This window comes from Lolium rigidum, unplaced genomic scaffold (genome assembly GCF_022539505.1).
Source record: "Lolium rigidum isolate FL_2022 unplaced genomic scaffold, APGP_CSIRO_Lrig_0.1 contig_58057_1, whole genome shotgun sequence".
Taxonomy (NCBI): Eukaryota; Viridiplantae; Streptophyta; class Magnoliopsida; order Poales; family Poaceae; genus Lolium; species Lolium rigidum.
In genome coordinates this window covers 2,512-15,212 of record NW_025901034.1, presented here as the reverse complement: position 1 = coordinate 15,212, position 12,701 = coordinate 2,512, and the positions used below count along the sequence as shown (strand labels likewise).

At 44.0% G+C, this 12,701-nt stretch overlaps 1 protein-coding gene across 1 annotated transcript; it reads right to left on the bottom strand.

Moving 5' to 3' along the window:
- Nucleotides 1–6,871: 6,871 nt before the first annotated feature.
- On the bottom strand, nt 6,872–9,066 carry LOC124681871 (pectinesterase-like). Its single transcript, XM_047216651.1, has 2 exons — nt 8,075–9,066; nt 6,872–7,755 (listed from the first exon to the last, which is right to left on the bottom strand). Exons 1-2 carry the CDS (start codon nt 9,027–9,029, stop codon nt 7,058–7,060), a joined length of 1,653 nt encoding a protein of 550 aa, XP_047072607.1. The 5' UTR covers nt 9,030–9,066; the 3' UTR covers nt 6,872–7,057.
- Between the last annotated feature and the right edge of the window lie 3,635 nt (nt 9,067–12,701).

Sequence of the window (12,701 nt, the reverse complement as noted above, 5' to 3'; positions counted from 1 at the left end):
ATCCTGGCAACATAAAAAAAACCTCTGCATGCTACGTAAGTTTAGGCCACAGCGTGCGGACGCGCGGCACTAGGCAACCGTAGCCAGCCCACTACATGCATGCGACGTAAAAAAAAAAAGGACAGACCAACACAACAAAGCTATTTGAAAAGGGATGGGATCGAGTAAAAGAAAACTGCCAGCTCCAACGTACGGCTAGCTACAAGTAATTAACGTAAGAGCAAGTCTCTAGAGATAAAATGACTTCAGAAGTTCAGAGTGGAGGGATCGAGTAAAGAAACCTGGTAGCTAGCTCCATGACTCCATCGATCAATTACCTACAAACTAATTGACGTAAGAGTTAATTTTAAGAACAATGGCGTAACAGTTTTGATTGTCAACGTTAAATTTACTTACCCGAACGCCAAACTTAAAATGACAATGTCCGATTACCAGTCAAGCAAAAATACAGACAACTAACGTAAACTCATGTCAGCAATCCACGCTCCAGCTCGTGAAACTACAGTCGAAGTAAAAAAGAAAGTTAAAATCTGCAATTTATTATATGCTCATAAGATTGTCACAAAAGCTGTTGAAAGTCACATAAAACTTCAACGTGCTTGATGCATCCTCAAAAACGAAATAATTATTGGCATAATAACGCCGTGAGTTATTTATATCCAGGATTTATAGCACAAAGCTACACGGTTTCACATTTACATCCAGATGCATACGGTGAGGAAATTATATCAGCTAGAACTTGGCATCATGCTAGTTTCTTCCCACTTGCCAAATATTTGTCAGGCACTTCTCAATTCAATCGGGAGTAACATGCTGTTGGTGCCTGAAACTTGAGATAATATTACATAAGCATCCCAAAAAAATTGTAAAGGAAAACAATATTAAGAGATAAGGATAGCCAAATGGAGCACACAGTGACTAAAACATAAGATGTATGTGTCAGGTGAAAAACAATTCAAAAAGTTAAGAGCTCTTTATAATCAAGTGGCTTAGTGCCTGCTTCTCACTGTACGTATCCAAGAATCATGTATTCTGAAACAACTCAACTAAGACGCTAAGCTATGTAAATTTTCACAATATATATAAAGGCAATTTAAATATGAATACATAGCTGCAATTACGACAAGCAAAAATTACACATCTACCTTTAACAGAAACACCTCAAGAAGGCTAACATCACTAGTTTTGCCAAAATATTTAACTACACCGGAGGCAGCTACTCCTCAACTACAAAATTCAGAATTGGAGCTTCTAATCTGAATAACTGAGTTGATGAAACCTGTACATATACTACCAAATAATTTCGTTTTTTACTGCCCTGACATTCTATGGACTATAATGCACCGGAAGACATGTAAAGATGATTTCAGAATCTAACTAATTCATAAGCTTCTAATGCTAAGCAAATGAATTGATAGACTTCTAAGGATGCACGGAAACTGGAGGTGATATGGTGCAGCCTCACCTGGATCTCTACACTAACAAAATTGAACTAAAGAATCAGCTGTACAAATATCCTGCAACTATTTAGAATTCCGTCATATTTGAGAATGGGGAATGGAAAATAATAGATTAATAAACCAACAATGTCATCTAAGCTCAAAGGCCAGCTACTGGAATATCCTCCACGGTAATTTTGCCACATCAAAAATATATTTGTGATACTGAAGCTGTGTCGGTCCGTAAATGCAAAATCTGGCTTTCAAGTAATAACACGATCAAAGGTGGACGCAAAGAAACTAACAGATCACACTAATCTATTTTCAAGCACATGAAAATATTGCAACTAGGAAGCTGAAAAGGTAAAAATCACTTCCAAATAACAAAGTTATGTCATAGGGACATACAAAACAAGAAGCAACTGCCAATCTGATAAACGTATATTTCTGAATAACAAATGGTATCTACACCAAGCTTGCACTCATGAATTGGACTAGAAATTGACTAGGGGCCAATAAAATAGCAGAAATATATGATCCATGTAGCATCAGGTAAAAAAAGAATGTATTATGCGACCATTTAGGATTATGTCATGTTTCAGATTGGAGTCAAAGAAATTACCCATTAAAAATCCTAGAATGTCACCTATGCTAGGCCAACAAACTGACATAAGCTCCACACTATTTTGCCATATTTAAAATACATTAGGCATACTTGGTCTACATCTGTCTGCAAGGCAAAATCTACTAGGCTAGAAACATGGTCAAAGCTCGAAGCAAAGCAACTAAAAAATCACACAAACTTCCACGAATTTTCCATTCACTATCATCAATTTTCATGCAAATGACAATAGCATAACTAGGCATCTGAAAAGTTGAGAGGTATTTTTGCACGTGAACCAAATTATCATATAACCAACTTTTATTGCTTAATCCTTTCACTGTGGGCGAGAGAGCGTAGAAACTACATAGATCTGATAATGTTTATAATCTAATAATGAAGATTAGATGGACAATATACATATAAAAAATAGTAGCGCTGAACCTGAGGAGTGAGGAGACAACAGAATTGGTAGCTCTATTTATGGGGAGAGAGATTAGGACTGGTAGCAGGACTCGAGACAGTCGTAGGTCTAATATGGAGAGAGAAGCTCTTTTTGATTCGTCCCTGATATGAAACCTCGTACCGCCCGGACCAGATCACCGGTATGCCATTGTTTTCCAGCATTGGCTGAGTAGGACAAAGGTGCACATTATCAAATCTTACAGAGGCCATAATAAAATTCATCCAAGCATATTGAAACGAGCAATAGGTACCTAGCAAGGAGATGCAACAATACGCGTCGAAACTGAGGCCTCCGGACTCCGGAGTAACCAATTGCCGCCACCCACCGGCCGCTCGTCCAATCACCTCCAATAGAAACGAAACACGCCACGCCACCATTGCTGCCGATGCGGCCGTCCAACCACGACACCTTAAGCCAACCACTTAACTGAAAATTAAACGTTACCATGCAGGCAATAGTGCCACATGTCGCTTATGAAGGCACGGGAGGACCTTTATGTATGTTTCAGTTGCCATTATTCACAACATATCTAATTTGTTAAGTGACGTAATTTCATAAGTTGCTTTCATACAGCCAATATAAAGACAATTAATAATACGTAATTGTAATTACAAGCAAAGATTGGACATCTAAACAAGTACAAAAAGTATGTTCAGGCATAATAACGCAGAAGAAAGTAACTACAACATGTTGATTAGAATATATACCGGCCAAAGGAAGGCACAAATATAGTTAGATACTATTTCTTCTTTTTTCACAGGGGGAGAGCTAGCTATTTCTGAACTACAAAATTCAGCATTTTGTTAATTGATAATCTTCTATTCCTCAACAACTGAATTGACAAGTTTCTATCTAAACTGCAAGTTATTCCATTCTATATCGCCTAAACAACTTACAAAGTAGGATTTGCATATCGCAAAAGAAAATGCAGCCAAGAAAATTGAAGCCACCACTAGTTTGCATCGCTAATTAAGAAACAATGGATTTGCACTGCAAAGATATCAAATTGGACTCTGCTTCCAGCCTCTACAATTTGCACGCTGAACTAATCTAGCAAAACATTAATCGTAGAAACAGCAATTAGATTTTTTATGGGCTGCTCAGTACGACAACACCTGCATACATCGAGGAGAGCTACCGAGGCATGAATCTCGATCTGGTGAGGGCTACGAGGAGAGCATTTTGCCGGAGATAGAAACGTTTCTTACTGGCTTTCTTGCTGATGTAGACTGTGAACCGCTCTAATGGCAGGAGCAGCACATCGGCAGCAAGCAGAATTGCTGCCTCCCGCCGCGACAATCCCGCCGTTCTGGAAGCCCCCTACAACCACCCGCAAACAAGGTCACCCGCAGCATACACCACTGAGGCCACCGGCCGCTTGAAGGTCCCAAAAAACAAAGGTGCCTCACCTGAAGGTATGCTACTCCCGTACGGGATCTGGAGGTTGGGGAAACCCACGTCGAGGCCGCTCGCCGCAGTCCAGCCGCCCAGGCCACCCACCACATCGCCGACCATGACAGCGGCGCCAAGGACACCCACCACTCTGGCGCTCTTTGAAGCCGCTCACCACGAGGCCGCTCGCCGCCTGCCCCAATCCCCAGCTGCAGCCGCCCGCCGCCGGCCCAATCCTTAGCTGCATCCGCCCGCCGCCGTCCGGAATCCCAGTCGAGCTGCAGCCGCTCGCCGCCCGGCGCAATCGCCAGTACAGCCTCTCGCCGGCAGCTGCAATCGCCAGTGCAATCGGTCACCGAAATTATAGAACTGCCGATTTTTTTGGAACGAGCCGATGATAGCTCGTAATGATGGTGCTGCGAGAGAAACCGTCGGTGTAAAAAAAATAAGAAAGTTACATCAATATGTGGTGGGACCGAGGGTGGCCGCACCGGGTGGCATGGAGCCAGACGTGGACCGGTTCAGTAGAATCGACCCGGGTGCAAAATAAGCTATTCTACACCCAGGTGTCTAATAGAGTTTCTCTCTCTATATATATATATATATATTGGGGCCTGTTCACAAGGTTGTCCATATGCAATAAACTCGTGGGTGACCCACAAGCTTGTGGAATAACATAACAAATATAATAGTATTACTTTTACATATGAGTATAAAGTGATAAAATAACAATATTCACTACAAATCTGTTGGCTTTTTTTTAACGTGAGGGGTCTACCTTCAGGGCAACATACACGGTGGTAAAATCTAGTTGCCATTGTGTCCCAGCTTGTGGCAATTTAAACTACATACATAGCCGATGCTCTTAAGTTGATAGAGCTACTCTCTCTGTTTCATATTACCCCGCACATAAGATTTGGGGAAATAAGTGGATACCCAGGAGTGTACTTACCCATGGGGCTGTGAGCCGTCCGATCAACAAGCAGACCATTGGACGGATGGAAACTAAGCAGTTTGTAAGTGTTATTATCCGTACACATGCACCATGCATAGCTCAGGGGGTTGTACGTGAAGGCTCAGAGGAAGGCCAGGCTCAGGCGCGAGGTGAAGTCAGTAGCTCGTGGCAGAGACCAGGGGCAGACCGTGAGAGATGTTGCACATTAGTCTATTTAATGCAGTTTCAAATTTAAATGTTAATGTGCAGCACCAAAGGTACAACAATGTCGCATATTTGAATTCAAATGTTGGGTTTGGGTCGCAAGCTAGACGTATGTTTCAGATTTTCATCCGAACACCGCACAATTGCGAACGTTCGGTAGGACTCCATGCCGGCTGATCGTTGCAGGCGGTACGAATATGCCCGTTAAGAGAGAGGTTCGGTCGTGAACATCACACTCGTAGTACTACTGCGGCTAGGATTTTACCAAATACACGGCGCACCGAAGACCGTGGACGGTACGAATAGGCATGTTAGGAGAGAGGTTCGGTCCCGAATGTCAGAAGCGTACTATCAGGGACACGATTTTACCAAATACACGGCGGACCGAAGCGGGATGGCGGTACGAATAGGCCCATTAGGAGAGAAGTTCGCTCGTGAACGCCAACCGCGTACTACCAGGGCCACGATTTAACCAAATACACGGCGGACTGAATACCGCGGGTGGTACAAATAGGCTCGTCAGGAGAGAGGTTCGGTCGTGAACGCTAGACGCGTGCTACCGGGGCCACGATTTTACCAAATATATTGTGGACCGAAAACCACGAACGATACGAATAGGCCCGTTAGGGGAGATATTCGGTCGTGAATGACAGGCGCGTAACAAATACACGGAGGACCGAAGACCGCGGGTGGTACGAATAGGCCCATTAGGAGAGAGGTTCAGTCGTGAACACTAGACGCGTACTATCAGGGCCACGATTTTACCAAATACACGGCGAACCAAAGCGGGATGGCGGTATGAATAGGCCCGCTAGGGTTAGGGATAGAGGCGCTATGATTTGTGTGTGAGAGGGACGTTGAGAGGCGGCCCTTTTTTATAGGCCGGAGGGAGGCGGGGGAGTGGTGGCGCTTATTAACGCCGGCACGCACAGCTAGGCGCGACGAAACGCTTCGCTGCGCCTCTGCGGGAACTGCACCGTCGCTCGCGCCAATAACTTCTGTCGCGAGGTAGGCGACGGTTAGTTTAAAATTCAATGTGCCGCTGACGGGTCGGCCCTGCCACTCTCCGCCTCGCTTTTCGGTGTGTCCGGCGTCCCCGGTGCGTCCCCTGTGGAGCGGAGACGGGCTCGGGGCGCCGGACAAAAAAGCGGCTTTGGGGGACGCGGCTGGGAACATTTTTTTATCCGGCGCGTCCCAAATCGCTTTGGGGACGGTTTGGTGGGACGCGACTGGAGATGCTCTAATATCACAAATGGTTCAGACTAGTTTTAGAATAGAATATAGAGTATATATTTGAGACATCAATAGTTTTATCTGAGGTTGTGGAAAATTATCCAGAAAATAAGATGTAGAAGAGTTGTTCTTTTTTTTGTGTCTAACTACTAATCAACGGTGGAGCATAAAAGCAACCGATGGTTAGACGATAATAAATCAAAGTAGACATTTTTTAAACTATGGTAAATACACATTATTTTGAATAACAATAAAACTCTATACATATCAGAGTAAATTTATTTTCGTTCGACAAAAAATTTCACAACAACTGAGTTTTGCAACTCTGATATAGTTACTCTAATCCAAATTGGCATCGTCATGTATGCCATAACTAAAACGTGGGACGGGGATCTAAGAATAGAGGATAGCGGACAAAGAGTAAAAATAGATACAACCAAATGTAGTAGATGATGTTCTATAATGTGGTGAAATCGTGTTTCTAGAAATGCATAATATTTTATGGCCATAAATTAAACTTATTCATATACACACCCGTGGCATTATCTTATCATAACATTTGTGGTGGCGATAGAACAATATGGTTTAGAAATTTTATTTTTAATATCTATAGATTCCATAAATTTAAGTTTAGGATACATTGATTGAACTTTAGTGGATGCCCTCGCAATGCGGTGGCCACCTGGCTAGTTAGCAAAAAAAACGTAGTATCTGGACCGAGTCATGCACATATGACATATCTATAGCAAAATGTGACTTATTATGGATCAAATGAGCCCGATGGTGAAAGGCACGCCGGTTTGCGGCAGCCAGAAGTCCCCGATCACCATGTTGCCGACGGTGAAGTTGGCGGCGTCCACGGTGCTGTTGAGCACATGGTACCCTGGCCAGTTCACCCTCCTGCTCGTATCCGATCCAGGGCCTGAGTTGTCGTACTCGGCGTAGTAGAGCGTGCTCAGTGCGAAGTCGCCGTCCCACGGCATCCACCCTACCGGGTCGACGATGCCCGCCACGAAGGACTGCATGATCACCGTGCGCGAGTAGAGCTTCCACGGCCTGCCGAGGTAGTTGGTCGTGGCGAAGGCGGTGTTGGCGGCGAGCTCCGGCGCGGCCACGATGGAGCAGCCCTGGATGATGGTGCCCGTGTTCTGGTTCGGGTCGCTGCGTCCCTGCGCCGTCATGGTGTTGCTCTGGCCGGCCATGGGCAGCCGGTTGTGGAGGGTGCAGTCCTGGAAGACGACGGCGGCGTTGCCGAAGACGTAATCGACGGTGCCGTAGATGTCGCACGCGCGGTAGAACTGGCGGAGGGAGTGGGTGTAGAGCGTGTCCTGGTACCCCTCAAAGCTGCACTGGTAGAACGTGGACAGGTCCGCGCCGCACCGGAGCGCCACCGCCTGGTGCTTCGCCGGGCCGGCCGTGTTGCGGAATGTCATGTTCACCGCCACGAACCCTTGCCCGAGCACAGCTGCAAGTCGGATCACAAAAGTTAGGACGCACTAGTCAACCAGTAATTGGCCATGTCTGATGTCTCCATGCATAGAAGTCATGGAAGTCTAATCAAGCTCACAGAAAAATGTTCTAGTAGAAAATGTTGAGCTGTCGTGCCAGATCAATGGCAGATTATTGGTACGTATATTTCAACTTATCTGAGAGTCAGCTCACTGCTTTGACTTGTCCAATTTACTTTTTTTTGCTAGATTACTTGATTTATATATATTTCTACTAATGGAAAATAGCAGAGCCAAACTTTCAAACGAAGCAAAAAGAAAAAACAGAAAACTCACCAAAGGTGGCGGAGTTGAAGGTGGTCCAGCCGTCGACCACGCTCCGATTGCCAGTGATCACCGTCTGGCCGATGCCGTCACCGATCATCATGACATACTTCTTGTTCTTGGGCACCACCACATTCTCCTCGTAGACTCCCGCGGCCACGTATATGACAAAGTATCCGCTGGTCGCGTCAAGATTGGTGGGCGCCGCCGCCACCGCATCCCCGACGGTGGTGTAGTTGCCCGCACCGCTCTGGTCCACCGTCACCGCTCTGACCACCGACACCGCCGCCGCGGTCCCCTCGACGGCCATCCTGCGCACCATCTCGTCGTCGGTGGCGTCGAACAGGCCCCTGCCGTGGCGGGGCGGCTTCGTCGACGGCTTCTTCCCCTTGTGCCTGGGAGGCACCCACGCTCTGGTGAAGAGCGACAGAGAGATGCTGTAGAGCTTGGTGCTGTTGGCCATGGGCACGGCGAGCCCGTTGCGCACGGACCACGCCGACGCGGTGGCCTGCAGGCCGTCGGCGCAGGTCTGCTGGTTGGTCAGTATCGCCGACAGGAGCGTCTGCACGTCCTCGGCCTGCGGGTCAAGGAGCGTGTTGGTCGTGTTGAGCGTGGAGCCGGCGGCGGACAGGAAGTCGATGTTGAGCCCGGAGAGGAGCTGGCAGTCCTGCAGCGCGGCGACCGCGCCGGCGGAGAGGCCGCTGCGGCGGGCTAGGTACCGGTTGACGAGGCCTAGGAACTTGTTGGCATTGGCGAGGGACCTGGCGGCGGAGAAGCGGCCGTAAGTGTAGAGGTTGTTGGTGCCGTTCGCCGGGAGCACGGACCGGCAGAATGTAGGGTCTGTTGTCTCGTTGCACGCCGTCGACGGCGGCACCGGCGTGGCGGGCGGAGAGTCGGAGCGGGCAAGGAATAAGAACGAGAGCAGGAGGAAGAAGGAGAGCGTCTTGGCTGGGTGGAACGCTGCCATGTTTAGTTAGCCACGGAAGCTGTGATGAACAAGTGTGTGGAGGTGTGCTTGTGCTTGAGTGGCGATCGCGCGATGTCTATAAAAGGGTGTGCCTATGTCTCAGTTGACTGAGATTTTCTTAAGTCTCAGTCAACTCAGAAAAGTGCAACTCTAGTTCAAAAAAAAGTGCAACTCGATTTAGTTGCACATTTCTGTCAGAAAAGTGCAATTGCATTTTTTTAACAGAAAAGTGCAACTCAAAGCACATTTTTGTAAGTGACTTAGACTTAAGAAAATCTCAGTTGACTAAGACATAGCAAAACCGTTATAGAAATATAATCAAGATAGAGTCGTATAGTGGTTTTGGAAGGTTTACAGTTGGCCTGGGGTCTCCTAAGAAACGCGTTTGGCCGATGATCGAAAGACGGTGCAGGACTGACCAAGAGAAAACAGGCTGAAGTCAAACGATCCGATCCAGCTAGAGATGCATATGATGATGTACTCCGTATTACATGGGGGAGGCGACATTTATGTGGATTGGGTTTGGTAGGATTCAAACGATACTTCGGGGTTAACTAATTGCAACATGCATGGACAAATTTGTGAGATTTTCTTAATCTCAGTCGCATGAGAAAAGTGCAATCAGGATTTAAAGAGAATGCAACTAGAACGAATTGGACTTATCAATAAATCATTGTTGCATTTTTCTCGAGTGATTGAGACGTAAGAAAAATCTCAATAACCGAGACTTACACAAACCCCCAAAAACAATTAGATACTCCAGACTAGGGGTGGAAAACATGGCATACAACAAGTTAACCACAAATTAGTACTCTCTTGGTTCTAGTTAATAAGTCCTACCTATATCTCTTGGTCCTCAATTTGACCTCTATAACATAAATTATAAAACACACGAATTATATCATTAGAAATTATATCGTTCATAGTTTCTAATGGTATATTTTTTATAATATATACCTCGTATTAGATTCATTAAATTGATAACCTAGGCATACACATAGGACTAATAAACCGAACCAGAGGTAGTAGAAAGATAGGTTCAATCATGTAAAAACATAACTTCCTACTTCTACTCTTGACGAAGCCATGTTTCTTATAGGCCTAAGCCATGTGTTTGCAGAAAAATCAACCTTTATTTACAAGATGGTCAAGAAAGTGGGCATACATTACTATTACTAGTGCCTACTATTACTAGCATTATAGGTAAAAACAACGAGAATTGGTCGCAAACAAGTACTGTCTAGAACACAATAGGTTTCCGCACTACGCCTTGCGGTAATGGTTCATTTAAAATTACAACCTTTGCCACACGCGGTGTCATCCATGGATCAAATCATTTCGTGGATTGGATTTCACTTACTTGTCTACGTCCCCCATCGCGTGTTATGAAATAGAGTGTACACTAATTTTAATCATTTTTTTTAAACTCTCATGTGTTTACAACTTAGTGTTGTCTTTAGATTTTCTTTCCTGCTTATGTAGTTTTAATTAAATCTTAATAATAATTTCCTTTTATAACCTTGCCCCATTAATTTAAAATAAATTCTTATTTAAATATCTAGTTTGCGACACAAATATTTATTTTTCTAAATTTTAACGATTTTATTGCCGGCAATTACATTATTTATGCTTCTCTAAATTCAAAAATATTTATGGGTTTCTTAACTTTTAAATCTATATCTCTTATAAAGCAAAATCCGACTAAATTCTCTCTACGTAAAAGCTATTCAGATTATCTATTCTTTTAGTCATCTAATTGTTCATATCTTATTTTTTGGCCGTTTTATTGGTGAGATGGCACCATCCTGCTATGAAGTTACTCAATTAAATCATATGTAAAGCACCACAATTATTTTCACACTTAATTGTTTCAGCCAACCATGTTTTATGTCAATTGTTTTCAGTTATGAAAAAGACATGACAACTATTCGAGATTACCTGTTTTATTTATCTATAACTACTTAAGACATATCCAAAAAAGAAAATTAAGCGTCACTTCAAGCAACGCTATCTACATCATCATTTTCAGGCTGTTAATATCATCTTATCCACAGCTAACTTAATTTCATGTCATCGACGATCATAAAAAAATAGCATGCACTATCAATGAAGTACATTGCTGAAGTTTAACGACCTTTAATTAGTCAAAGAATCAGTTCATGTCGATTAAATTACTCTTATGACTATCGTGACGAATTGAATCTTGCATATTCCTATTAGCCGACCTCAGGTTCATGCCCGCGCGGGTATATATCCTTCTAGTTTGCAAAATCTCCTAAGACACAACCTAGAACCATAGCCCACATGACTTCTCCAGTCTCTTCCATAACACATGTGGCTTTTATCAGATTTGATGCGCGCCGTCCAAAACCACTAAACCCATTTGCTTACCACAAAGCTGAACCAAAGGACTCGAGCGGCTAATTAAATAATTCGCCCACTGCGCCATGGCCGACTCCACTGGTACTGATCGAAGAACCACAAGATCATGCCAGAGTCGGGAGGTTAATTTAGGACCACACATATCACATTTCTGTGGTATTGCCCAACCGTATGCGTCTACAAGTCGTGCGTTCCACGCAGTTAGGCAACCACTGAGCAAATAATGGTCGAAGCCCTAGTGGAGCTAGAGTCCGGCCGGTGGCTAACAAACTCATACTAGTAGATTAATCAAAAACTAAGCACAATTGATGACCAATGTCAAATCCTTACGGAGGGGACATGCTGCACGGGTATAGGAAGAGCACTGCTTGGCTAGCACCGGTGGGACTAGTCAAGACTGTTGATGTCGGAGTACCCCTCTGCTGAGTGTAAAAGTGTGAATTTCACCCCTGTAACTCCCGGGTTGGGAAGCTTCCTGTCATGTGTGATGCCAGATATTCTTTCTTCGTTTTGAACTCCCATTATTCTGCAGCTATGTTTATCTATGTTAATCTGCTAATTCTTTTATTTTGATCCGGCGCCATCTATATTTCCTTTATATGCATGTTTGCTGAGTATGCTCTTATACTCACCCTTGTCATCTTTATCCTTTTGCAGAAGTGAGCATCATTGAACTTGATGAAGAAGCGTAGGAGTAGTACACGGGATGGGAAAACAAATAATGAAATACTTGAGAAATGAATAAAGTGTTGTTTTAGCTTTATTAATATGTTCTATTTTGAGTCTTACATGTTTATAATCGGAAGGTTATAAATATGTGGCGTTTTCACGACTAGGCCCGGTTTCGAGGCATGACAATTTAGTAGTCAAGCTCACCCTGCTCATTTTTTCTTTTGCGGGGCCGCTCAGTTTGATTGTATTAAGTTGTGGATGTGGAGCCTCTGCATGGCTGCATGGATCCTATGTCGACCATGTCATCGCATTTCAAATTAAGAGTCACATATTTATCTAGATTTATATGTATTTGTATATTAAAATGTGTCAATAAATCTAAGACTTAATTTTAACGAGGGAAGTATATAACTAGCTAGACGGAAATGGACCGTGTTTCAAATTAAGTGTCACATATTTATCTAGATTTATATGTATTTATCTAGATTTTTTTGAAACTTTAAAAATACAGTTTCTGAATTTGAAAAATGAGCTATATGAAGTTCGAGCTACAAACGAGCAGGGATGCTTTTTTGGCTGGTTCAATCCATACCACCCTTCACACTGCATTGTGGTAGT

Coding starts and splice junctions, on each gene's coding strand:
- LOC124681871 (XM_047216651.1), bottom strand. CDS start 9,029: ATGGCAGCGTTCCACCCAGCCAAGACGCTCTCCTTCTTCCTCCTGCTC. Junction 7,756..8,074: donor CTTCAACTCCGCCACCTTTG/GTGAGTTTTCTG, acceptor TCCGACTTGCAG/CTGTGCTCGGGCAAGGGTTC.